This window comes from Pleurodeles waltl, chromosome 11 (assembly GCF_031143425.1).
Source record: "Pleurodeles waltl isolate 20211129_DDA chromosome 11, aPleWal1.hap1.20221129, whole genome shotgun sequence".
Lineage (NCBI taxonomy): Eukaryota > Metazoa > Chordata > Amphibia > Caudata > Salamandridae > Pleurodeles > Pleurodeles waltl.
Genome location: NC_090450.1, coordinates 676,324,285 through 676,352,035, shown reverse-complemented (window position 1 = coordinate 676,352,035; position 27,751 = coordinate 676,324,285). Strand labels below are relative to the sequence as shown.

The following is a 27,751-nucleotide window of genomic DNA, read 5'->3' as shown; positions in this document are numbered from 1 at the left end:
TCACATGCTTTGTTGAGAAGAAACCTATCTTTTTCCATATCTTTATATATTAAGCCTCTAGCTCTTTCATTACTTGTTTCAATCTTAATAAGTTTTTTGTAAATTAAAATGTATTTTTACATTTGACCGTAATAAGAGAAAGGAAGCTATCTGTTGTAATCAATGATGGATACCCGTAGGTTATAAAAGAGGTACGTCTATTAGCTTAATTGTAGGTTACAGATAAAGCCCCACCCGGAGCAGCATCCTGCCACTCAGCCCTTCTCACTCCAACTGTCCACTCATCCAAGCGCAAACACTGTCAACATCCCAACCATACAATAACCTCACTCACTGGCTGAGCAGCAGGGAACATTAAGGAAGTGGGGAGAATGCATAAGATAGTAAGAGGCCACAACACAATCTTTATTAGACTCCTCTTGATGAGCTTGTCTTAGTATTACAGAGATCCTTTACAAATATGCTGTTGTATTGAACAGTACAGGGAGCTTTTATCTGTGCCCAAGGCCCTACCTCTCTTACTTTATCCACTGTTTTCCCATAAACATGCTACCAGGCAGCATCATAAAGCATCAACCCACTACTTTGACGCTACAACTACAGAAGATCAACTTGATACCATTTCTGCAACACCAATGTGATACTATGACTTCAGCCTTATAATTGCAATTCTACAGTAGTATTATTAGGACTACAGTAAGATTTGCTCTTCCTGCTTCCCACAACGAGGCCTTCATTTAGGCCTTGGCACAAGCATTATCCGCCAGGTACTGTCACAAACTGATGATAAGAATGCAGCGATAGAGGTGGGAAAAGCCATTACTTTCCACTTGCACCATCTTCAGCTTTATGCAGATTATGCAACATTGTTTTCAAGTGACTAGGCTTTAATCTGATTTAAGCACCTTCCTGAAAACTAGATTTTGTTTGCTCTAGATACGTTGCTCCAGAACTTTGGACCCAGCACTCTAATTGACCTTTCTCTGTGGTTGTATTTTGATTTTCAGTTGGCTTGCACAGGTAGGGTGGTTCTTTTATCTCTTACTAGTTTGGTACTTTAGTTGCGCTTGAAACTGACTGTTTAAAAAAAAAAAAAATGATCCAGAATTTGTAAATTGCGCAGCAAACCACTCTTGAAGGTCTCAAGGTGCTGAATTGTTGGTATGGGGAGATCAAGTGATTTGCCCAGAATCACAGCATGCTCAGCCAACGCCAAGTCTTGAACCTGGTTCCCCCTGCTTTGTAGTTGACAGCTTAGGCCGTTATGCCACACCCTCTCTTGTATTTACTGAAGCGGACTTTGCCAGTTATTATGGTATTTAGGGAGGTGTTTGTGGAGTGGACGGAAATTATCCATCGCCAACCTGTGGTGTGGCAGAATTAGCAATTTTCTTACGAGAAATAGCTACTTTTGGAGAAGAAACCCATGCCACGACTGGACAATCCATGCCCTTCCCGTCATAGAGAGCTGCATGGCATTTCAAACTGCTTGTTTGGTGTGGGTCAAGCAATTCTTCTGGCTGAAACTGCATGGGGGACAGCTCATTATCTTGCTCCTGGGCAAGCTGGGAAAATACAAAGGCAGTGTATGGAATTCTCAAGTTGCACCTCACTGGCGAGGTACAAAAGACTGTTCCCATCTGAAGGAAACCTGGCCTGGCAGTTTATGCTCGACTGTTCCCATCGGAGAAGGGAAAGACTGATTTGTAGAGTGGCATGGGAAGCCAGCATTGGCAAAGGCAAGAGATCGTGGCTATGCAAGAGGTATTGGCTTTGCCAATGTCTTCTAGCCATGCTGCACACCAGTGTGGCTGCTGTTCCGCATGGCTAAAAGTGTGTGACATAGACAACAGTAAAGTGGAGTAGTTTGTTGTGTCATAGAGGGGTTGTGTCGCAGAACGCAGTGGCATAGATTTGAGTCATGCAGAGTAGACTAGAGTGTCCAGGTGTGAAGTGGCATAGAATACAGTGGCGTAGAGTAAAGGGCAAAGTAGAGTGGTGCAAAGTAGAGTTTAGTGGTGTAGATTGCATTGGGGTAGAGTGCATTGGCGTAGAGTACAGTGATGTAGAGGACAGTGCTGCAGAGTCGAATAGAGTGCAATGCTATAGAATATAGTGGCGTAGAGTGCAATGGTATAGTGTGTAGTGTAATAGAGTGCAGTGTGCAGCGTACATTGGTGCAGAGGGTAGTGGCTTTCAGTAGAATGGTGTAGTCTGCATTGGTGTAGAGTGGTTTAAAGAGAAGCGGCATACAGTGGATTGTTCAAGAGTAAAGTGGAGTGGTGTAGAGTGGGGTGATGCAGGGTAGAGTGCTGCGGCATAGAGTGGCATGAAGTGCAGTGGTGCAGAGTAGATTGGAGCTGTGTAGAGTGCACTGGTGTAGAGTGGAGTGGTACAGAGTAGAGTGGAGTGGCATACAGTGCAGTGGAGTAGAGTAAAGTGACATGGCGCAGAGTGGAGCAGCACAAAGTGAAGCGACAGAGGGTGGAGTGGCCTAGACTACAGTGGTGTAGAATGCAGTGGCGAATAGTGCAGTGGTGCAAAGTGGTGTACAGTGCATTGGCATAAAATAGAGTGGAGCACAGTAAAGTAGAGAGGCATAGAGTGGAGAGGTGCAGAGTAGATTATAGTGAGTTGGAGAGGCATAAAGTGGAGTATGCCTGGTGTGGTAGTGCACTGTCATTACAGACAACACATTTTCAATAGAAATGACCATTACATTTGCACAGACATACAGTTTTACTGATACAAGTACACAACACACAAACGATAACGTGTGGAAATGTCATCACCTAGTTTATTGATTTGTTTTGATCGTATTGAAATATTTGTTTCCACCACACCACAATTACAAAAAATTATTTGTGGTTTGCTAATTCTAATATATTCTGAGTATCCTTACAGCTCATTTACAAACAGTTAAACTTTGTTGTATAGTAGAAAATAAAACTTTCTATCACAGCAAGATTGTCGCTTAAATCCTCTCACTTTGAAGTCAGTGAAAGAAAAGTGAAACACCAGGCTCCCTCGGAACACAGCCTGACATTTAACCTCTGCCTTTGAATGCACAGCAAATTTGCAAGATGAGAACAGTATTTAGAGGCAAGTTTACCGAAAGGGAACACTCAAAAAGGTACAGTAAATATACAGTGATCTAACCAGGAACAAACTCAAGTTGAGCAGCCTAAAACAAATAAAACCAGCAAATAGAAAGCAAGCAAATGTGAGTTAGAAATAACAAAGCCAATGGTCAACAATGGGTGGAAAGCATTCCCAGGGAAGCTTTCCGAATGTGCCTAAGATTTTTTTTAGCAAACCAGACAGCTGCACTGTCTTGTTGGCTTCGACCAAACAAGGGACCGGAATGGTCATTTTGTACTTACCAGTGGCCGAGGTTAATTCAGGCATTCCACTATCACTTTTTTCTTTTTTTCTTTTTCTAAGCAGGACATCTGAAAGTTGAATACCGAGATTTGTGGTCCAAGGATTGCTGAGCGTAACCATTCTCTTGCCATAATTGATAATCCGTTAGAATTCACGTTCAGGATTGTTTATCTCGAATAAAGGATGTTGCATTCTATTTTAAAAGTATCACATTTAACAGTGATAAATATTAATTTCGACTAGGGGGCTAAAAATATTCTTTGAGCTCAACTCCTTTTTGTTGTAATCAGGTAGGCGTGGCGGGAGAGGTTGTGTGATTGCCATAAAAATGAAATGAACTCTTGACTGCTTCTGTTTGTTTTACTGTTGTGAGTTTTAGTATCATTGATGTGGCTGAAACACGAAGCAGGTGAAAGGACTAAGTTTGCTTAATCTGCAGTGTTTGGCAGGGACCCTGGACTCAGTGGTGAAGTAGAATGTGAAGGAGCGTGCCCATTAGCACGAGCTTCATCAAGACTCAGTGTTCCGTTAATTCAGCCAACTCCTAATGCCCCTTTTCTTTCTGGTGTATTTTTTTAAATAGTGTTCATACTTTTCTTCTCGTTTCTATAGAGTTCTTTGTCCGAGACCCTGGACAGCAATGGAAGCATAGACCCGGTTAGACATGACATGATCTACACCGTGGAAGACGTTCCTCCTTGGTACCTGTGCATATTTCTAGGCTTACAGGTAATGTTGGCCGGTGCGAGGGTGAGTTGGTCTCATCTGGTTGCTCCAGATGTTCTGTTGTGGACCACTCCCCAAAGTATTTTCTGTTAATCAGGAGCAACATTGATTCTAGGCAGCGAAGGTACAGTAGAGCCCTGTCTCTCAGGTCTTTATGCGTCAGTTTAAGTTCATGTGAATTTGGGCTGTAAACCACTGTGCTTCCATGATTGTTTGCCTCTTAACGTCTGTGTGCGTAAAAATTATTACTATAGTTCAAAAATATGTCAAGTGAGGCTGAAGAATTCTGTTGGTAACGGTGAAGGATATGGACAGACTGAAAAGTGCAAACCTTTTGTGTTCAAAGAACTTTCTTACAAATTAAGTGAAATAAGGCTCCACTTTTCACTGCAGTGGTGCTTTAAGCACTGAGAGGCTAGCCCATTTAAATAAATAACATACGTATCTGTAAAGGGCACTTTCGACCAGTGGGGCATCTTGGCCCTAAATAATGTATCTTTGTTATCAAACTGAATGGCACTCATTGTATTGGGCTCGGCATAAGTAAAACCTAACTGGACTTGCTGGGATTTGAACCTATAACCAGGAAGTCAATCACAGACGTCTGGAGTGGATGCATTAGTCCTTTGAGCCCTAGACCCTGCGTGTATCTGTTGCTGTGTATTAAAACATTATTTAGCCAGCAAGAGACACCTTTTGTTACAAAACCTGGCGCTTTTTGTTGCCATGTTGAACTTCAGGAATGACAGGAAAAGTACATTTATCATGGTCGAGGATGATACCAAGGCTTGATTGCCGCCGATAAGGGCACCTGTTGTAAAGCGCAGCACTTCCTAACACATTTTTTCTTCTGCTCCTCGTGTCCCCAGCATTACCTGACATGTTTCAGTGGCACAGTGGCAGTACCCTTCTTGCTAGCGGAGGCCATGTGCGTGGGGTTTGACCAGTGGGCGACCAGCCAGCTTATTGGAACTATTTTCTTCTGTGTGGGCATCACAACTCTACTGCAAACTACTTTTGGGTGCAGGTAAGGTTTCAGGTGGTAATTTTAATCTAGTGAGGTTGTGTGTGTGGTTGGGGGTGGGGGGGGCGCACGCACGCGGCAACAGGGGCTTTGGGGCGAAAGTCCTGTGTGGGTCTGGGTTTGATTGTGTACACGCTCTCTAAATAATAATACTGCTTGAAACTTGTATTTTGTTCAGTTTTTAGTGTGATCACAGAGATTCTTGAGGGTCACGTTACCACCCATAAGCATGGCATTAGTATAAAGTTGTTCTGGAATGAATATCTATGCTGCCGTACTATTGGTTTAGAACTATACCCTGTTTTGTATGGTCGCCCTCTTCCTCCTTTCATCCTGTCTGTCCCTTTAACTCGGTCCTCTTCCACCTTCGCAGTCTGCCAGAGAAGTACCTCGGGAACTTGTTCCTGGCCTCACCAGTAGCAGATTGGTTCAACATTTCCTAAACTCGGCGCACTGAGGATTTCAAATTTTTTATATACTGATATTTTTTTTATATGGATCAACCGTGCACTTTCGGAATATGAGGATTTATGAAGTGTCCCTGTATGATCGTCTTCTCTTTCACCATACTTTCTCATGTCCAGATTATAAACTGCAACTGAATTTCTAATATGCACCGTTCTAACAGTGCAAATTGCACTACATTTGCGATAGTCTCTGATTTTTGCAATGCAATCTATCTTCTAATAGGTTGCATTGCAAAAACTGTAGTTATAATGGCGTCTGAGAATGATCTCCGTAAATTAAAATTAAATAGGCGACTCGCTCTTTGGAACCCATCTCCACCCCCACGATGAATCACAAACATTTGGGACGGAGGCCTACAAAGAACCGCATACCACCATCACTGTAGTTGCAGTCCCAGATGGCAAACTTATTTGTAAAGCTTCCCCTGTTCTTTAAAGGAACCAGTACTGCTTCAAACAGTTGTTTCCTATTTGTAAATGCATCCCAGCTCATGCTTCCATTTTCTTACGATAATGGCGTTACTCCTAGTCCTACTCCCTCGCCTTCCTTTTCACCAATGAGGCCTCCCGCCTCCCCCCTAGACCCTCCCTTCCCCTTTAAACCCCCCCTCCCCCACCCTTATCCCCTCCTCTACAAAAACCAAGCCCAAGCTGCAACTCAGACAGTCCGTACCGGGAGGGTGGGAGGGAACGGAAAAGGAAGGCGAGGGAGTAGGACTAGGAGTAATGCCATTATCGTAAGAAAATGGAAGCATTACCTCCCGTCCCTCCCTCGCCTTCCTTTTCACCAATGAGACATAGCAAGAAAACACACAGGAGACGGACATCGAGTTGCAAGACCTTTATTTAATGTCCTGCACCAAGATCACCCCAAATATTATCTCATAGAGGATAAGACCCGGTGACCTAACACCGACTCCAAACTACCCAAGTCTGACAGCCTGTAATGACGCACAAACGTCGAAGGAGAAGCCCAAGTGGCGGCCCTGCAAATTTCCACCACAGAAGTCCCCTGAAGCTCCGCCACCGTAGCTGCCATGCCTCTGGTAGATCTCCCCTGAATCCCTTGAGGAGGAACCACCTCTTTCAAGGAATAGGCCAACAGAATTAGAGATCTTACCCACCGACTCAAGGAAGCCGTAGAAGGTTTCTCACCTTTGCGTGCCGGACCAAAATGAACAAACAGCGAATCCCCCTTACGAAAAGGAGCCACCACCCGCAGATACTCCAACAAAACCCTACATCCAACGAATGCAAACGGACCTCCTCCCTTGAGGAGGGATTTGGACAAAATGACGGAAGGATGACCTCCTGCCGCGAATGGAACGAAGAATTGACTTTTGGAATAAAGGAAGGCACCGGAACCAGAACCACCCTATCGTGAAAAATCTTACAAAAAGGAAAGGAACAAGCCAATGCCCCCAATTCCCCTAACCGACGAGCCGAAGTAATGGCTACCAAAAAGAACGTCTTCAAAGATAGATGGCGCAAATCACAGTCCCCCAATGGTTCAAAAGGTGCATCCGTCAACACATCCAAAACCAAGGAAAGATCCCATGAAGGAAAAGACCGTACCGGGCGAGGAAATAAATCAATAAGCCCTTGAAAAAATCTAGGCATCAAGCGCCCTTCATCTTGAAGATTACGCCATGGTCCTCTGAATGCCTGAATAGCCGCCCACTGTACCCGAAGAGAAGCCACTGACAACCCTAACTGAGCACCGTCCTGCAGGAACTGCATCACCTCAAAGATAGAAGCGCAGGTAGGATCCAACTCACGACTTAAGCACCATGACGAAAACACCTTCCACTGTCTACCATAAGAAAGTAAAGTGGAACGTCTCCTTGAAGCCAGTAAGGTAGAACTCAAAGCCACAGGCACCCCCAGACCCGTCAAACCCCGTCGTTCAACTTCCAGGCCGTCAAGTGTAACCTCCTCAATGACCCCAATGGGAGGCAGGGAAACTCCAGGGGAGACGGACAAAGAGGCAGAGGCCACATCCTCCCGTCCGCCATCAGCCTCAACAACGGGAACCAATTTGCCCTCGGCCAAAGAGGCGCAATTAGGATAACCCTGGACCCCAGATCCCTTACCCGCAACAGAAACGCCCTGAGTAGTTGAAAAGGAGGGAACGCATACAAAAGGCCCTGTGGCCAAGGACATGACATCCCGTCCACCTCCCATGCTTGGGGACACCGAAACCGGGAGCAGAAGCGATCCACTTTTGCATTCTCTGCAGACGCAAACACATCCAGCACTGGAAGACCCCAAAGCCGAACCAGATGTTGAAACAGAGACTTCCGGAGGGAGAAAAGTTGAGAGGAAGGAATCACCCTGCTCAGCAGATCCGCCCGAACATTGACCACCCCCCGAATGTACGTAGCCCTGAGAGAAGGAACCCACTCCTGAGCCCACACAAAAATCTCCCTGGCTAGATTGAACAGAGCCCTCGACCTGGTCCCCCCTTGCCGATTGACATAAGCCTTGGCTACTAAGTTGTCTGTGCGAACCAGAACCGCCGCCCCCCTCAGGGAACCCTGGAAATGGACCAGAGCCAGGAATATTGCCCTCAATTCGCGCCAATTCGACGACCGACTCGCCTCCCGAGGGGACCAAAACCCCTGAATCTGAGCCGACCCCATCCAAGCACCCCAACCGGAGAGGCTGGCATCCGTCGTCATCACCACGGGTCTCAGAGGTGAAAAAGAAACCCCGACCCTCAGGTGGTCTGCATCCAACCACCATTGCAACTCTCTGCGAATCAATCCGGACCCTGGAACCATGTCCTTCAGAGACCCGGACTCTGGCGCCCACCTTCTCAAGAACCATGTCATCAAGCACAGGAGATGGAAATGTGCCCAAGGAACCAGAAATATCACCGACGCCAAATGACCCTGCAGACACAACCATAGAAGAGCTCGGGGAGCAGACAGCAACAATACCTTCTTTACCAAAGCCTGGAGTACACCCAACCTTTTTTCTGACACAGACACCAAACCTAGAAGAGTCTGAAACCGAGCCCCCAGAAAAATCAGATCCTGGGACGGCACTAAGTCTGACTTTTCCCAATTGATTAAAAACCTGTGGTTTTGCAGGACCCCCAGAACTTGGGCCACCTGCCTCTGCAACAGGTCTCGTGATTGGGCATGAATCAAAATGTCGTCCAGATAAGGATGCAGAAACACCCCTTCTGAATGAAGCAAAGCCACCAGAGGGGCCAGCACCTTTGTGAAAATCCGAGGAGAAGATTTTAGACCGAAAGGTAGAACGCAAAACTGATAATGGTCCTGACCCACAGCAAACCTCAGGAACTTTTGAGAAGATCTTGCCACAGGCACGTGTAGGTAAGCATCCTGCAGATCCAGTGACACCAGAAAGTCCCCTTGCCTGACCAATGGAAAAATAGTCTGAATGGACAGCATGCGGAAATGCACTGTCCTGATCCAGGTATTCACCTCCTTCAGATTGAGCACCGGTCGAAATCCCCCTGAAACTTTCTGCACAAGAAACAAGACCGAATAAGTGCCCTGACCCCGTTCGTCTAGCGGAATGTGGGAAATGGCCCCCTTGACCAGTAAGTCCCGCACTCCGTCCAATAATGCCCTTCTCCGTGACCCCCCTGAAGGCAGAGGTGTGGGACGTACCCCTGAATCTGGAGGAACCACCACAAAATCTATGACATAACCATTGGCCACAATGTCTAGTACCCAATGATCGTTTATACTGTCCTCCCAAGCCGAAAGAAAGTGACTCAGTCTTCCCCCAACCGGCCCTCTGCCAGGCCCACAGTGATTGTCAGGATCCCTTCTTGAAACCACCCCGGGTCGCAGGAGCAGACTTCTTAGGCGAAAAACGCGGCTGAAAACGCCGTTTCCTAAATGAAAAGGATTTTGCATCCTTATTAGGAGAAGATCGGGAATGCTTCTTCCACCCTTTACTCGAAGAAGAACCCCCTTTATAAGGCAAGGCATGTTTCCGCTCTTTAAATGCCTTGGAAAGCATGGATGGCAATTGTTCTCCAAACAAATTACGACCTTCAAACGGCAGTCTCAACAAGGCCGCCTTTTCCCCTGGGTCAGCCTTCCAGGAACGCAACCAGAGGGACCTACGAGCCCCAATCAAAGCCCCAGATGCCAGAGCCGAAGTACGGACCACGTCTGAAGATACATCAGCCAACAATCTGGCCTGCTGCTCCATACCAGCCAGGAGCTCTGAACATTCTGCCCCTTCCTGCACAGCCACCGCCAGCTTATCAAAGTCTTGTACCAACGACTGTGACGCATAAGCAGAATAAATCCCTGCCCTCAGCGCCAGATTCTCCGCAGCAAAAGCCCTCTTAAGACCTGAATCCACTTTACGGTCCGTAGCATCCGTAGGCACACAATCCTCCGGATTGACTGCCGTTTTGCCAATCAGAGTAGCCAAAATTGAATCCAGGCGTACCGAAGGAGGCAAAACCTCCTCCCCCTCAAGCAAGTAAAGTTTCTGAAGGAATCGTGGAACCTGAGCCTTATCCACATCCTTCCACTCACGAAACACCATATCCTTCACAGGTCCCTGAAAAGGCATGGCAAACTTCGAAGGAGTCTGATATTGAGGAAATAAATGAGAATCCGAGTTTGTAGGTTGAAAAACTGGGAAACCCAAATTGTCCCGAACATGTGCCTTCACTTCCCACATTTCTTCTCTGGAAACATATTTCCCCCCAGATGACGTCGATGGGGCCTCGTCCTCACTCTCCGATGAGGACTACCTTGCTGTTACTGATGAGTGCGCAAGCTTAGACTGACCAGTCCTGGTCACGCCTGCGTGCAGTGCCTTGGTAACAGCCACCTCAATCAAATCCTGTACTTCCTCTCTGGACATGAGGGGAGTACCTCTGCCTGGTAACTGAGAGCTCTCAGGAGTAGCAATGCTAGCCTCACCTCCCTCCTCCGAGGAGGAAGAAGAGACAATTCTGCGTCTTTTCGCTGAAACTTTAGGCATGGTAAACCACCAAACAACACTGACTCTCACCCAAAATACTACCCTATATATAGGAATCCTGGGCCTCCACCAATCCCTCAAAAGGTCAACTTCTGTGGCAAAAATCATAAAAACCACGGGCAGAACGCCCGTCCTACCTGAAGAGCCTTCACACAATCAAATTCCCTCAGTTCCCCGCAGCTCCGCGGCGCGGAAACCCGGAAACCGACGCCCCAGCCACAGAGGGCCGGCTGACCCCGTCAGCCGGCCCCCAGTACATGCCTCTCGAGCAGCCCTGCTGCTCGTCAAAGACGCGACCAGCCGTGGCACTCCTCGCGGAGCTCCGCGTCCCGAGGAGTGCCTCCATCGAAGACCTCCAGGCCCCGCCGTGCAGGTAAGAAAGGGAAAGGAAAAACGTCTAGCGTGGGCTAGACAAAAGAACAGGAGGGGATAAGGGTGGGGGGGGGGTTTAAAAGGGGAAGAGAGGGTCTAGGGGGGAGGCGGGAGGCATCATTGGTGAAAAGGAAGGCGAGGGAGGGACGGGAGGTAATGTAATGTCCCTTCCAAGGCTGCTGAAAAGGAGTCTATTACCACCTCATTTAAGGAGCTGGTAACAGGATAATGGTTTGCGATTGCAATTCAAAACCATCCATACATTTCCTTGTGATTTACAGTTAGGAAGAACTGCCCTTTCACGTCCCTGTGGAATGAATCACAGAACCCCTTTTCGGATTTGGAAAATTTTTGTAATACTAAAATGCCATTTTGCAATTGGACACACTGTTTTTGCGGGTTGCAAGCCATAAGACCACAACATATTTTAGTACATCTGGCCTCTATTCTTTTTTTTGTGTGTTGTACCTTACCCTAAATCAATTATGTATTGGTATGCTTAAGTTAATCAGTTTATATTTTAAAATATGTAATTTTGACAGTTTGCAGCAGTATTCGTTTATGTCAAGATGCTTAAAATGTGCAACATTTTGGAAAATTATGAAATCTTGGTGTAGTCATGTTACACATCTCTAGATTATGATCCTTCGTGAGCTGCAGAAGTTGCGTTCCAGAGGAATGGTTTTTGAACTCTTTTGACATAACTTTCAGAGATAGTGTCAATATCTAATATCTGCAGATTCCCTCTTATTCTCATGCTCACTGTGGCACAGGACAGACGCCTGAAGTGACAGTCACTGGGAACACCCTTCTATCTTGAGTCTCGTGCTGTAACACCTGACACACTAATGGTGCCCGCTAACTTGGTGGGGCGAGGAGTTCATTAGAATGGAAACGAGCATTAGGCTGTCCTCTGATTGTCCAGAGATAGTTTGCTGTTAGTAATTTTTTGGGGGGTATTTTACACGTCATATTGCGTGGACCACATCCACACCTGCACCCACGCATGTTGTCTGTTAGTATTCTTACAAGCGGATTTACTCACGTAGTTTAATGTAGCACCCCACGGATCAACTACTTTATCTGTTTGTCAATAAGGCCTATTGTTTCAGTAAATACACATCGAATCAGTTTTTTTATCAGTCACCTTGCTCATGATTGGATAGCTTTGTTTTCTGTCTTTCTTCCCTGCTCCTGATTGAAAGTGGTTCCTACCTATTGTGCAGGTCCCACCCAGGAGCATTTCTCTCTACTCTCCCTCCTTCCCTGTCGCCCTGTTTTCATTATCCACCTTTCCCAACCCTCTTGATTGTTTTTTTTTTTCTTTTTTCTTTGTAACTTTGTACCTCGCAGCCCATTATCGGCAGGCATGCAACATAAAATGATTTTCAGACAATTCCAATATAGCCATCTATGCCTGCGCATTCACAAGCATACATGGTGGGCCTCTAAGAAAGGTTTTGATTTATTTAAACCATTCCCATTCTAAGATGAGCACAGCAAAACTCGCACATTCATGGCTCCCATCTTCAAGCTGCACTTGTTAAAACATTACAAAACTGGTTCAGATATGACGGCTGTGGATGCACGTCCCTCTGTGGCAGGCGCCCTGTACTGCATTTTGTAATAATTTAAAACCTTTCCAAGCTGTCTGCTTTAAATGCACAAATAGTTTGACCAGAATCTAAACCTAGAAAAAAGCATTGGCAAAGCCAAGTGATTTAATGCCTAAGACTTGTTGACTTTGCCAATCCTTGTTGAACTACGCCACTGTAGATGTCGGTTTGTCCTGTCCCTGACCTGCCTTGTTATCAAGAAGTTCATTACAAGTCAACACCCTTGTTTAGTTTTAAGACGGTTCTGCTTTGCAGGACCTTCGTTGGTAGTCATAAACAATGACTAATTCCCCACTGCTCCTGGACCCCGAAACAGCCTTTTAACATTCAACATTGGAGAATGTCATTAAGCCATGTTAATTTATTCTGAATAGTCCAATGTCAGTCTGTCCGAGATGCCATTTTCTTCATAAATGCCGGAAGTGTAGTAGTGGATGGTTAACATTTTAAAAGTTAAATCATCTGCCATATAAAACTCATTTCAACATTGTGTGCATGAAGGTAAAAATGCAGCATCAATGGCTTACATTTAAAAAAGTCCAAAATAGAGCCTGCCTATTCAAGGACCTGGGAGGTGCCCTGCTCAGTGTCTTGTTCAGGCAGTTTACTGCCAGAGCCAATTCTTTTTTCCGTCTTGCTTCAGCATGATCTCTGAACACCTCTGAGCTTTCTTTCACACCTCTGGAAAAAAATGTATTTTTCTAGTTAGGAATATTTTGTAACTAATTACAGTCGAAATCTGTTAATCAACGTCTATTCATCTTTTCTGTGAAGGAAACTTTTTTCCTGACTCTGACAATACATTTCAGTCGGAATGTCTTCTTTGTTCACCTACTACCCCTCATGTGAAAGGAAAAAAGCAGCAACTAATATCTGCAATCTTTGTGTGTTATGCCTGTCAGGAAATCGAAGTCTCCTGCACCCATTTCTACTACTCTGCAGAGAACAACCTCCAATAAGAGGGATATATCTTGTCTGGTTCTCGATCACCATCTAAATCACCTTACCAGAACTGCAAGAAGATCAATGTCTTTCTTGATGTTGAAGGCCACAGTAGCGTTGTCCCATTCACTGCTGCTAAGCACACGAAAAACCTCAGGTTTGCAGACTACGACATCAAAAAGGCGTAGATCACTGCCAACTCAAACATACTCGATGTTGAAAAAGTCTTAAATGTCATTGATCCCATCTCTTTTGTCATCAAGAGGCCCTCTAGTTGTTCTATCCTCCTTCTCCAGGGTGATCTAAATTACTCTCTACTCATTCTGCAGCCTCTCAGCCATAACTACTGAAGAAGCACTATCAAAAGGTTTCTGGTGGGGATCCAGAAACAGCTCCTTTATCGCTTCACCCTTTGATACCAAAAATTCCGGAGGATCCTATTTGATCTCGTCAAGAATCACTGATCCTTTCTTCTATCAGAAGGGCTTTGAAAGTGACATCCAGCAATTTCTGTTATTCTAGAAACTCTAAAACCAAGAGCGACACCAAGACCTCTTTTGCTTCTGGTACCAGGTCCGGACGCACAGGAAAAAAGATGTGCAGGAGACTTTACAGACATCTAAAGAAACCCATTGAGAATGCTCTTGGGATGGCATGAATTCTTTTGCCTCTGATTTACCATCTCATTTTAAGTTTTTTTTTTTTTAATCATTTATCACCAAAGAAAAATTTAGGATGTTGCCTCTTCATCAAATCTACCAACCCATAAGACTGGGTACCTGACTTTGTGCAGTAGGTTTGCAGCACTCTTGGTTTCACATCCCAATTTCATAGCTGCACTGAAAATATCTCCAATTCCTAGTAGAGACAAGCACTGTCCGTACGCAGTCTAAAATTTTGTGTTTTGTATATTTTTATGTGCATTTATCAAGTGCATCACATTGTCGTATTATTACATCATTCATTTGGTACCACACATTAAGCAGAAAATGACTTTAGCAGAAGCCTCTACATTAGTTCTGCCTTGATCCCTTCAAGATAACACATCAAGTAAGGAGTGAGCAACCACAAGTTCGTCACTGTGAGGGTGGAAGCATAGCAACAGTTGCTGCAATTACAGTGCGTAAGACGTGTAGTCTGTAGTCAACAACGCACAGCTCAATAAGAAACATTCAAGAAATGTATTTTTATTAAACATTGACATTTTCATAGTGAACCCATCCCTCCCACTGCCCCTAAGTCTTCCATTGCCGTCAGCTCCATTCAGTAATACTTTCGTCTTACTGCATACAACAATTACTTGACAAGAATATATGTGGGGTTATGGGCATCGCAACCCATCCATTATCTTCATATGGTATCAGCTATTATGAATCACCGCCTTCCATCAGGTATGTTAGGGGCCACCTTCAGCCACATTTTGACTATCCCTCTCCATGGGGCCCTCTCCAGTGTATTTGATTAAAGTCTGTGTGATTGCCCCCCACACCAGCAGGGCGTCTGTCGCCTTATTGTCTTTCCTACTCCGCCTCCTATGTCTCTTCTGCACCTCACCGTTCAAACGAGCCCTTCCAGGGGGCTGGGGTCTAAGCCAGTGTATGGCAAGGCACCGCTTTGCTACTATAAGTTCCAGCATCATATATCTTCTGATGAGTCTTCTTGGGGTTCTCAGGGATTAAGCCTAGGCATCTAACGGTCTGCGTAAGTATTGCCCACTCTGTAACATGTTGTATGCAGGTCAGCACCTCCTCCCAGAACAGGGCCACCCGGGGACAGTACAAGATTATGTGTATAAAATCTGCATCAGTCACACCGCACCAGGGACAATGAGGGTACCTATCAGGATAGATAGTGTGCACATGTCTAGGAGGAAGATGTGTCATATGCACTATGTTATACTGGATTTGTTTGAAACGTCTGCATGTAGACACTCTATGAACTCCAGTATGGATCCTGCCCCAGTCCTTCGGTATAATAGGGTCATCACAGAGGTCTTGCTGTATCTCCTCCGCCTCCACCTGCAGCAGCAGCATCTTTCTTTCTGCTCATAGGGATCTGTAAAGGTGTGTAATAAATCTGTGCTTGCCCGTCGTTTCTAATATTCACCATTGTAAGAGTAGGGTCTGGGACTTATGGAAACGAGAACCACAACTGTCAGGCTTTGGCACTACTTTTCGCATACTGGAGGAATTGGCCTACTTCAGTCCAAATGTGTCAATTGCTTCCTGTATGGTTATGAAGCAAACTCCTGATTATGAAGCAAACTCCGGGTGTGCAGGTCAGTCAGCGTCAAGCAGCCCTCTACTTGCCAGTGGTCCACCGCCATATATGTTCTTATTTGGGAAAACCGATGTAGGATCCAAACGTTGAGGTCCGATGCTGCAGTCTAAAACGTAAGCACATCTAACCTTCTCAGAATCCATGGCAGTAATAGCAGTAGAACTGAGAAAGAAAAATATTTTTGTTTGTTCATACCTCGATGATTGGTTGATAAAAGTAGACTCCCAGCCAAAAGCAATACTTGACTTCAAGACCTCAACAAGGTTATTGACCAAGCTGGGCCTTCAAATCATTTCCAACAAATCCATTGCTTTTGCAGTACAAAGACGGACTTATCTTGGTGCAAGAAAAATACTCTAAACAAAAATGTGTACTGTTAGAAGGAGAGAGTATTATCCATCCAAAAGAAATGTGCAGATCTGAAATGATCAAACAATCCCACAGTCTGCCAAGTGTCACACTCTTAGCGTCCATGGCATCTTATATATTTATAGTCCCAAATGTCGACTGTTTATAAGCCCACTTCAACAATGCCTCAGAGACCAATAGTCTCTAACCTTGGGCAACTGGAAAGACAACTTATACGTCATAAATGTTGCTCAAGAAACGCTCGCCTGATGGTCCAGAACTCAAATTTTACTTATGATAATTCCTTCTCAAAAGGATCATCCAGTCCACACCATAGTAACAGATGCTTTCCTTTCGGGGTAGGGATTACATAGGGACAGGCTTTTGATGCAGGGCCTATGGTCAGACAAAGAGAAACATATCACATAAACATTCTAGAACTGAAAGCAGCCCATCTAGACCTCGAACCCAACCCTTCTTACCATCCTTCTCAGTGAAGGAAGTGATGATTCACACATAATACTACAGCAATGTATTACCTCAACAAATCAGACAGTATGATCATTCTGAATTTGTCCCCTGACTGTATAAATATTTTAAGGGCCAAAGCATTCTTCCACAAGAGCATGCTGTGCTTTTAAATAGAAAACGTTTGTATTCGGTGTCAAGACAGTGGTCATGATCCTATTATTGGCCATGAAAATGTAATTCTGCTATATTTACCTTACCATAATGAAATCGAAGTCACAATTTTCATTGATGAAGGTTTATTTAGCTGTTATTATGGCATACTGAAGATCTCCACAGCAAATTCTTTCTTTAAGATCCCTGTAGTAAAAGACTTTCTCAAAGGCCTCATGAAGGACTTTCCTCCAATAAAAGAGCTTCACCTCCATGGGAGGTGAACCTAGTGGTACCAAAACTGATGAGCCCTGCGTTTGAACCTATACATAAATCCTCTTTACAGCATCTAACAAGAAAAATCGCTTTTTAGTAGCAATCATGCCAGCATAAAGAGTAAATGAAATACAACAGTAGAGCCCTTTACTGATGTTCATTCTAATAGGATACTTTTAAGAACACACAAAAGTTGGCTTTTGATTGCCATATAAATCAGTCTACTACACTTACTACAATCTTAGTACTTTCTTTCCTAATCAATCTACTTCAAGGAGCGATCTCTCCATTTATTTTTTTAGATATAAAAAGGGTTCTCCATTTAAATGTAGATAAATCAAAAGATATTAGCTAAAAGTAATTTGCCATTTGTTAACTATGGGCATATTAGACAGGGACTAGTTATTTCTAAATAATCTATTGCCAAATGGATAGTAGCATGATTTCCACTATGCTATCAACTTTCCAATAAGTCTTATTTCGGGTAAACCCAGGGCCCATTAATGGTAAGGCTGCAACTACAGCTTTGCTTAACCATATTCCAATTTCTGAAATCTGCAAAACAGCTACTTGTAAATCAGTGCATGCATTTACTAATCACAATTGTCTCGATACAGATAGGCAGAAGCTATGGGTCAGACAAGAAACACTAAAATATCTTTTTAAGTAAACATAGTCCTTCTGGTGCAAATTTCTAAGCTACTCCTCATCATACTATTATTCTTTACAAATTACAGCTTCAAGACATATTTTTAGTTTGATAATCTATTCCACGTTTTTGACTATCTGTGAAGATCCTATGATTCGAAACAAAATAATTCACACCTGTGTCCCTAGTTCTTCGTTGTTGCAATCTTCATTGAAGTCCCAAACAACCAACCCACCTTCCCCTTGGCTGTTTTTAAGTTCATTCAGTTGAGCAGTTTTGTTCACTTTTTCTATTCCTAAAAATGAACTATCTCTGTCAGGTAACTGCTGGTAGAAGGCAATGTTGGTAGGGGTTCCTCCGTTATCTTCAAAGGGGCAGGCTCTAGTTAGGTCTTTTTCAGTGAACCCTATTAGGATGTATGTTTACCTTCATGTTCACAATGGTGGAAGGAGTTTTACAGGGCAGATGATGTAACTTTTAAAGGTTAACCATCCCATTACAGCATTTCCGGCATTCAAGAAGAAAATGGCATCTCTCAGAGACTTACATTGGTCTATTTATAAAGAAAAATTAATAAATTGAATTAAAGGCATTCTAAATTGCTGCATCCTTGAAAAATGCTATGTTGAAAAAGTAATCCAGGGTCTGCGCAAGCAGTGGGTAGTCAGCATTTATAACTTCAATGAATATTCCCACAGTGCAGAACTGGGACCACAGATGCTGTACCCTTTCCTTATTGCAGATATGGTTAATGGGATCTTCCAGAGTGACTTCATGTTGCTGATTTTGGCACAGGTTCTAATGCAATAACTGATTAAAAAAAAATATATATACTGGCCCGAGCCCGGAGCTCTGTGTTTTTTTAGACAAAATATAGCTTATGGAGAGTGTTTAAAGCATACAACAAAAACCTTTCCAATCAAAACCAAGTTGGGCGCCTGGAGTAGGCAGTTGACCTGTACCTGTAAAATGCACAGTAACACAGCAAACACATGCAAGACGCATAACAAAATAAGTAATACATCACCAAAAATATAGACAAGTGTTGTTTGACTTAATTGTTAACTTAAAATGCATACGCAAAACATGACCAAAGGACAGTGCCATCCTAAGGATATTTGTGGCCCTGGGCAAGACATATTTTGCCTCTTCCAACCACAAATTGTGCCAGCAGTTCACAACAATTTTGAATTAATTTCCTGTTTTCAGCTTGTTAAAGATGGCGAGGGCACAATTTATAGTTACCTTAGTTCACAAGTTATAGGGGGTCATTATGACCCTGGCGGAAGGCGGAGAACCGGCGGTAAGACCGCCAACAGGCTGGCAGTCTTACTTTGTGTAATTATGACCATGGCGGTTACCGCCATGGTCATCCGCCGGTTCTCCGCTCCGCACGCCGGGCTGGAGACCTGAGTCTCCAGCCCGACGGCCATCACTATATCGCCGGCGGTATTTTGACCCGGCTTACCGCTGTGGATTTCCAGCGGTGTGAACCGCCATGAAATCCATGGCGGTAAGCACTATCAGTGCCAGGGAATTCCTTCCCTGGCACTGATAGGGGTCTCCCCCACCCCGACTCCCTCCCCTACCTCCCCCACCACCCTTGCCACCCACAAAAGGTGCCAGGTCCCCCCTCCCCACCCCGACCCCCAAAATCACTTCACCCATACCCACATGACACGCACGCAGGCACCATCTACATACTTACACGCACACATGCCGACATACATGCCTACATCCACACACAGAGTCAGACACGCACACCCACATTCAAACATACATGCACACATCCATACAGACATACACAGACATACACGCACTCATTCCCATACACACAACACCCCCGCAAGCATACACGCACTCACACACCCCTCTACATACACACACGCACACCCCCATGCACCCACACAACACCCCCAGCCTCCTCCCCTCACGGACGATCAACTTACCTGCTCTCACAATCCTCCGGGAGGGGACGGGAGCCATGGGGGCAGCTCCGCCGACACCACACCGCCAACAGAACACCACCACGGCGAATCACAGGATGTGATTCGCTGGGCGGTGTTCTGTTGGCGTGGCGGTGGAGCAACCTCCACTTCCCTGCCTTCCGCCAGTATGGCTGTTGCGGCTCTCCGTCCGTAAAAGGACGGAGAGCTGCCAACGGTCATAATAGGCCGAGCGGCAAACCGCCACCACTGGCGGTCTTCTGCACGGCGGTCCCTCGGTGGTCTTTACAAAAGACCCCCATAGTTTCTTGCGATAACTTTAACTGTTGAATTTCTTTGGTTTTGTGTGCATAAAGTTTGAACTGAAGTATAGCGTTCCTGTAACCTTTATTTTTTCAGTGATTTTCTAAGGTTTTTTAAAATTCTTTTTCCTAACTACAACGTCCCTGTAACCTTTGTGTTTTTTTCTGTGAATTTCTAGGTTTTTTTAAACGTTAAGCAATATTTAGTTACCTTTCAGTAATCTAACCCCTGCTGTGCATGACTTTTGGTGGGGGTTGGCCATGGGGCCTGGCCAACTCCATGTACACACCCAACCCTCACACCATGCACAGCCTTTGGCTGTGCGTACCCGAATTAGCCGCAGGGCCTGGCCTGTGCATACCCAAATTAGCTGCAGGGCCTGGCCTGTGCATACCCAAATTAGCTGCAGGGCCTGGCCTGTGCCCATCCTCCCCCACCCCCCAGACACCCAACCCCACGCATGACCCTTGACTGTGCGCAGCAGGGGTTGCCCGCAGGGCCTGGCCTGCTACGGCCAGTCCCTTTGGCCCACCCCCCGTATGTAGGCAATCCGGGAGGGGAGCACACATCCCCTTCCCTGAGCCGACTTAGGCCCTGTGGACCCCATCCTCTGGGTTCTGCCCAATACTAAAGTGAGAGGGGGGGCCACACGCCCCTCCCCCCTCCTCCCACATCAGGGTGCGGCTAATTAGTGAAAGGGAAGTGAGGCCACGTGGCCTTCTCCCTGGGCTGATTTTCGCCCCTGGGGCCTGGCCAGTTAATAAAAGGGCCTCAAACCCCTTTGTTACTGCCCCCCCCAACCTCCAGCCGAGCCGCATTGTTCCTGCACGCAGGGAGCAGCAAAAAATGCAATTCTTTCATCTGTTTTCCTGCCTGATTGACAGTGGGAAGAAAGTCAAATGAAAAGTCCACTCCCAGCAAGCGGGAGTAGAATTGCTGTTCACTCCCGCTGGGAGTGGACTTACGGTTGGCTCTCACTTGGCGCTAGCTGTCAAAGCCCTTGCCAAGCGGCAGCAAACAACTATGTCCTGAGGGCGGCACCTCAGGACATAGGTAGCCTGTCCTCAGGCGTGGCGGTCCCTATGACCATTAATGGCTGCGTGCCCCCCTATTTTGTTATTGCAGGGCCTGCCCAGGGTAAGTGGTGGTTGTACCCGGGGCTGAAGATGGCCTAATGGGCACAATAGGGGGGGGTCTGCATGGCCCCCCTCTTATATATTGGCTAAGCCCTGCGGAGGTGGTGGTCCTCTGGCCATAATCAACCCTTGGAGGGGGGAACCGTGCACCCCCCTCCACCTCATTTTAATTTGGCCTGCCCTAGGGAGGTGGTGGTCCTCAGTGCTGAGAATGGTCATTGGGAGGGGTGGAGGTATGGGCCCCCCTCCCCAGTATAAACACTACTGTTTACCCTCAGAACCGGACCTGCCTGGGGGTTTGGGACTTGGGACTTGGTATCCATATTGGCTGCCAACACTGCCTAGTTGACGTGTTGGCAGCCAATCCAATATCAGCATGGGACGATCAGAACCTCATCCCTAGATAATTATCTATTTTTTTTTAAGTATCTCAAAAACTACTAAACTGATTTACAACAAATAACAAAAATAGATCTTTCCAAGATCTACCTTTTTGCCAAATTTGCTGTAATTCTGTTCAGCGTTTTGGACTGTAGTCTTGCTCAAAATCCCTGTGGGAAATAGCATGGGGAAAACATGTTTTGCTCCCCTCACCCTTTTTCTCAGCTCTCGCTTGACAGTGCTCCCCAAAACATTCAGGACAGCAGATCAATGCACTAGCCTATGGGTTTTGAAAATTTTGCGAAGATTTATCAAACAACGCAGACGCTTCGTCTATGGGAATTAGGTTGTAACTTTTCAACCTACTGGCGACCTCCAGTAGTGGATATATATATATATATATGTGTGTGTGTGTGTGTGTGTGTGTCTGCACACACACTCGCACATACTGAAAAAAACAAAGGTTACAGGGACATTATAGCTAGCTTCACATTTTACTTGCACAAAACAATGGAAATAGTGATATGGTTATCTCAACTAGCTATTACTCGTGCCCTAAGGTAACTATAACTTGCGCCCCTGCCAGGCAGTTTTCTCCTCAGTAATTTTACTGAAAATGTTACATTGATATTATCAAAGATGTTATCAAAGATGTCATGAATGATGTAATATGTGGAGTAATTGGCAGTGCATGGCAAGGGCGTGAGTTGTACTTAACTTAGGGCACGAAAGCCTGTGGCCAGACCCTGGGGCCTACCCCTATAAGCACCTAACCCCGCTACGCATGCCTTTGGCCGTGCACGACGGGGTTGGCGTCTTAATGGTGTTTTGGCTGCGGTCAGTCCCTGCGGCCTGCCCCAATATGCACCCAACCCCACGGCATGCACAGCCTTTGGGCTTGCGCAGCGGGTGTTAACCTCAGTGTCTGAGAAAGCCCTATTAAGCAGCCAACCCCGTGCCACACACAGCCTTGGGAGAGAAAACAAAATGGGCCATGGTAGGAATTGCCTAACACCATAGCATTGGTGTTGAGGTTCCCCTGCACAAAAAAAGCATTTTGTTTTTAAAAACATTTTTGCCATGAAATCGCAGCGGATTCGTGAATCCACAGCAAAATATTAAAAAAGAAAAAAAAGAGTTCTTGTTGTCAGTTTAGCCCCCGGTTGGGCCAGTTCTCTGGGGCACGGGGTATTTAGAATAAAAAAAGGGGACGGGCACACAGGCACCCCTCCTAGCCCCTCCTAGTGCCCTTTTGAGGCCCAGGAACCACCACCCCCCTGGGGCTTCATTAAAATATTGGGGGGGGGGGGGCGACCCGAGCGGACCCCCATCCATTGGCTTTTTTGAGCCCCGGGGAACACCCCCCACCCCCCCCCCCCTGTTTTTTTTTTAACGGAGGTGCCACGTGGACCCCACTCCGGGGGCTTTAATATGCCCTGGGACCGCTCTGGGGCTAAATTACCAATGATGAAGGGGATCTGTGTGGATGCCCCGTGGACCACCTCTTCCTCAGGACCAAATAAATAATTAAAACTGGGAGGGGGGCAATCCAGATCATCTGAAACGATGTGAACTTCCACCGTTCTTTGAATCCACAGAAAACCTTAAATTGAAAAACATGTTGGTTGTATGTGAGAGAAATGCACACACTAGTTATTGTCATGTAGCCTGTTTGCACAGCTGGACTTGATCTGCACTGCAGGAGTATAGATAATCTAAAGACAAGAGTAGGCTTTGTGTATGACTGCAGTGTTGACATTGATGTTGACATCACACTCAATTCTGGAAGAAAACTCTTTCTCCTGAGGGGCAATAAAATTAAAACTGATAAGGTAACCGCAAAAATCACTTGTAACAATTAAAGCTCAATATTGATTAACAGTGTTTCATAAATCTGATTACATTTACTGTGATGATTGATAGCTATGATATGAAAATCATTTATTAATATCTTGTATTTTATCTGAACACTTCAACAATCATATGCTGCTTCTAATCAGTACCCTAATACCATACAAGAAATAGTTATATCAGGTGTGATTCCAGTGGCGTCTGTTGTTGTGATTTGAATGAGCATTGAAATCAAAATATTGATCAAGGACCCTTAGAATAACAAGGCCCATGAGTTTGTGATCCTAATATTTGGCACCTTATGAGACTAGCAAGTGAAAAATAACAGTTCATATCCTAACAGTAGATGTCTTGTGAAAACTAACAAGTGGAAATGCAACTTCTGAAGCTTTTATGGAACAATTCTTCAAAGTTAAACACGTGCAAGTCTTTATCTTTACATAAGCTGGGTGCAGGGTATATTTCCCTGAATGTAAAATGTTCTATTAACTTCTCTAAAAAACTGGTTAAGAGGTCTTGAATGTCTACATAGCAGATCTTGCCTGCAGCAACCATGATTACCTAGCAAGGGCGCTGTGGTCCACGAGTAACTTCTACTCCACCTATTCAAGATGGCTGACACAGTCTGCAAGTCTTGTGAGAGTCATGTGACTCCTCAGGAAATGTAGTTCTTCTCAGTTTAACTAAGCTGTTCAGCACAGTGCTTCGGTCCAGGCGGTGCACATGTTCTGTTCACAGCTCAGTTTTCTTGTTGTTTTGAAGAAGAGCATGTTTAGAAGATTTAGAGTAGAACATTGATCTTCAGCACGCATAAGCAAGCGTGTCTCCCTCACATTTCGTGGATGTTTACTGTGATAGCGTGTTGTATTAAAATGAAGCATATGCACGTAGTACTTGAAATTGGAACTTTTACTGTGGGATATTCATACTTGCAAATAATTCTCCCTTTACAATTGCCATTATTTGCTTCAAAAGCGAAAATTAAAGCACTTCTATGAAAACTTTCACCATTCCATCAGTAATATCTGACAATCTTGTCATTAATTCTCTCGTCCTGTCTTGCCCTTCCTCTCTTTCAGTCTGTATGCTACGCCTCTCTGATTAGACAGTGACCTCCAACTATGCTAAGTAATTGAAAAGGTAGGGGTTGGAAGGTGAGTGAAGGGCAGAGAGTTAAACAAAACACTACAGTGAGAGGTGAATTAGAGGGATGTTGAGATGTGGTGTAGATAGGTGAGGAAGGGAGAGGCAAAAGTTAAAATGAGAAAGGTGAAGAAGCCAAACATAAAAGTGGATGGAGAATAGATACAGGGAGGTGAAATGTGGTCAGAGGGGTGCAGTAGTGAGACAGTTGAAGTAGTGAAAGAGGTTAAAAGCAGAAATATCGAAACAGATTGGTAGAGAGGAAGGGTAAGTCTTGAATGAGGTGCACTCAGTCCTGGCTTTTGGTATGGGCAAGCTAGGCCCTTGTCGAGGGCTCAACCCTTTAGAGGGGCAAACTTACCTGTCTGCATGAAGGTCATGCATGTAGCAGTCTCCCTTTAGTGTTCTTCCAGTGATTCTGCCTAAACTGCATTTCAGATTCTTTCAGTTAACATGCATAACACCTATTAACTCCCACAATTCCCCTCTCACCTCCCTCCCACCCATTGACATCCCACCCTTTCACACCTTATTACTCCAACAACAATAAATTGTCCACCTCTTTGTGTGCACTTTCCATGGTATATGGTCTTCAGCCTGTTTTCTGCTTGTATTCAGTTTAGGACTTGCCTACAGACAGCTTTTAGCTGTTGATGTCAATAGCATTATGTACAGTGGGCGTTGGATCAGCCCACTGATTATCATTGGATGGCTGCTCTGTCAGTCTCCTTTACTTGCATCGTATTTGATGACTTTCCTTCCTATTTGTGTGTTTGTCTCTTGCAGGGGGCTTTTTCTTTTTTACCATCCTTTTGTTTGGATGTTTTCAATCCTACCACGTCTCACATTTCAGGAACTATTTGTTTTGTCTTTAGCACTCCATGTGGCCTTTAGTTCTCCATAGGAGTGTGCATTTTTCTTGCCCTCTCCCTTTGTGCTGTTTCCCTGCACTCCCTGTGTACCCACTCCCACCGCAACTCTCAAACCAACTCACCAAACCTCTTTGATTGCTTACATCCCCATCCCACTCAGCTTTTCTCTCCTTTTCAGGTCGAGCCTAGACAGTGCTTGCACTGTCTGATCGAGATATGTTGTATAAACCTTGTGGGCTTACAGCCCGCTCATTACTTTTAAAGTGTTACTTTGCATGTCCTTTAAAAGGCTTGCTTGCTAGTGTTTAATCTTTCCTATTTGTCCCTCCTTTTTGTGTTTTGTTTCCTCCCATGGAGCACCACCAAACTACTTTTAGCCTTATGCTTGTTCCCATTTTAGCATATGTTTAGGGACTAATTTGTTACTTTGTCTAAGAGCACTTCACAATGACGCTGGATGTGTTCAGTCGCTCTGAGTTTTGTAAACAGGGCTGTAATTCTTGTTCTTATCTACTCAAATTTTCTGTGCATTCAAAGACTGCGATCAAATGTCGTACGCTGTTTTCAAGGGGCCTCTTTAATTTTATTTCCCTGACTTCTAAGTAAGAGAATTTCCCCCAGTCCCACAACCCCCTCCCGCTTCGCTGCTTCAGCCATCTCCCACCTCCTCCCTTTCTGTGTGCGTTCATTTGTAGTCATAGAATTATTTCTATTGCCTGCCCCAGTTTTGTGAAAACACGGTCTTTCTTTTTACCATTGCTTACTTCATAAAAGGGCAGTTTTTTGCATCTAGTGTTTTTCTGTTAGCAGGCCCAATTTCCAATTTGAACTTGCTGTTATTATATTTAGGCTCCAAAGTCTCCAGAGGCTGTACTGTTATGGAACCAAGCCCATCCGTTGCCATTGAGAGACATTGCAGATTATTTTTCATTTCTGAATTTCCTTGTTATTTTTAATGCAATTACCTGAAATTGTGTCCCACATCACGGATCAAGAAGCACCAAAAATTAAGGAGATTGTTCCTTAACATCGGCGACCTACTTCTCCTCACATACTAAGATGGCGATGGGTGTTTCACAATTCTGCATCTCATTTAGGCTAGTCCCCTATCCGTGGCCCCTGCAATCAGCGTATATATAACATAGTGGTAAAAACGACCATTATAAACACTGACGCAGCCACACCATGTGACATTACCAAGTGCTGTTGGTGAGTTTTCAATCTGGCAGATTTCACCATCACAGTCTTTGTATTTTATACAATGTGTATTCAGACAATAATTCTTTTAGCTTACCTAATTACCTGGAGTCATTAGGATCCTACCAGTATTTTGAGATTATTGGTGTATTTATGTGAAATCTGCCCAAAACATACTAGTTTATACTGTCAGTTGAGGGACCGCTAATCATTATACGTGCTTTGGAGGGGTTATTGTAGTACTTGATACACCTTCCAGAATTCAAGACGAATCACTCGAGACCTGCAATTACTAGCTTTTTTATGGGAACTCACGCAAGGCATGCCCGTTCATGCTGTCAACCTGATATTTTACTTATATTCAACACATGCATTGTGTATGAAACACATGCTGGTATGTTATTAAAAGGTGAAGGAATCAACCGAACACCATCGATGTTCATATACACTCATCGGCCTCAACTATACTCTCAGCCCATACTCGTTTAAGTTGTTAGTCCAGTGCATTTCCATTGTTCACACAAGTCGATTTTTTTTAATCCACAAGAAACATACCAACAGGTTATGCATAGACCCATTTTACTAACAAAACTCACTTATCAGTGGGAATCCGCATTTAATATGATCGAAAAGTTTTTGCTACCCACCATGTCAAATTGCGTTTATTGAATCACTGTATTCATGTGTTCGATGGCATGTGTAGCTGCAGATACACATGCTGTGCACTGTTCCTGCCATCTAGTGTTGGGCTTGGAGTATTACAAGTTGTTTTTCTTCGAAGAAGTCTTTTCGAGTCACGGGACCAAGTGACTCCTCCCTTTCGGCTCCATTGCTCATGGGCTTCGACTCCATCTTAGATTGTTTTCTTTCCGCCATCTGGTTCAGACATGTTCCATTTCGCTCCGTGATTCGAATCTGGAAAGTTTCAAAATCATCGAAAATCCATCGGTATTGTTGCATTCTGGACCGGTTTCCTATAGATACATAGGCACTGACGAGACAACCGCTTCAGCAGCCCTTCGGGGCTTCCGCACCCAGCTGAGGCCTGGTCTGCCCGACCACACCTGTTGTCGAAGCCTCATGGACCGGTCCCCCTTCCGTTTCTGTCTGACGTGCCACGCCAAGTATCCTTATACAGACCAGCATCGGGTCTGTAATCTGTGTTTGTCACCGGAGCACAGAGAGGATACCTGTGAGACCTGCAAGGTTTTTCGGTCGAAGAAGACCTTGA

General features: G+C 45.0%; 1 protein-coding gene across 2 annotated transcripts in view; it reads left to right on the top strand.

Moving 5' to 3' along the window:
- SLC23A2 (solute carrier family 23 member 2) overlaps window positions 1-27,751 on the top strand; it is a 631,030-nt gene that overhangs the window by 429,666 nt on the left and 173,613 nt on the right. For both annotated transcript variants that reach the window (XM_069214170.1, XM_069214171.1), the window contains 2 exons: window positions 3,997-4,113; window positions 4,980-5,137. In XM_069214170.1, the coding sequence (XP_069070271.1) occupies window positions 3,997-4,113; window positions 4,980-5,137 (275 nt within the window). The remainder of the gene's footprint in view (window positions 1-3,996; window positions 4,114-4,979; window positions 5,138-27,751) is intronic.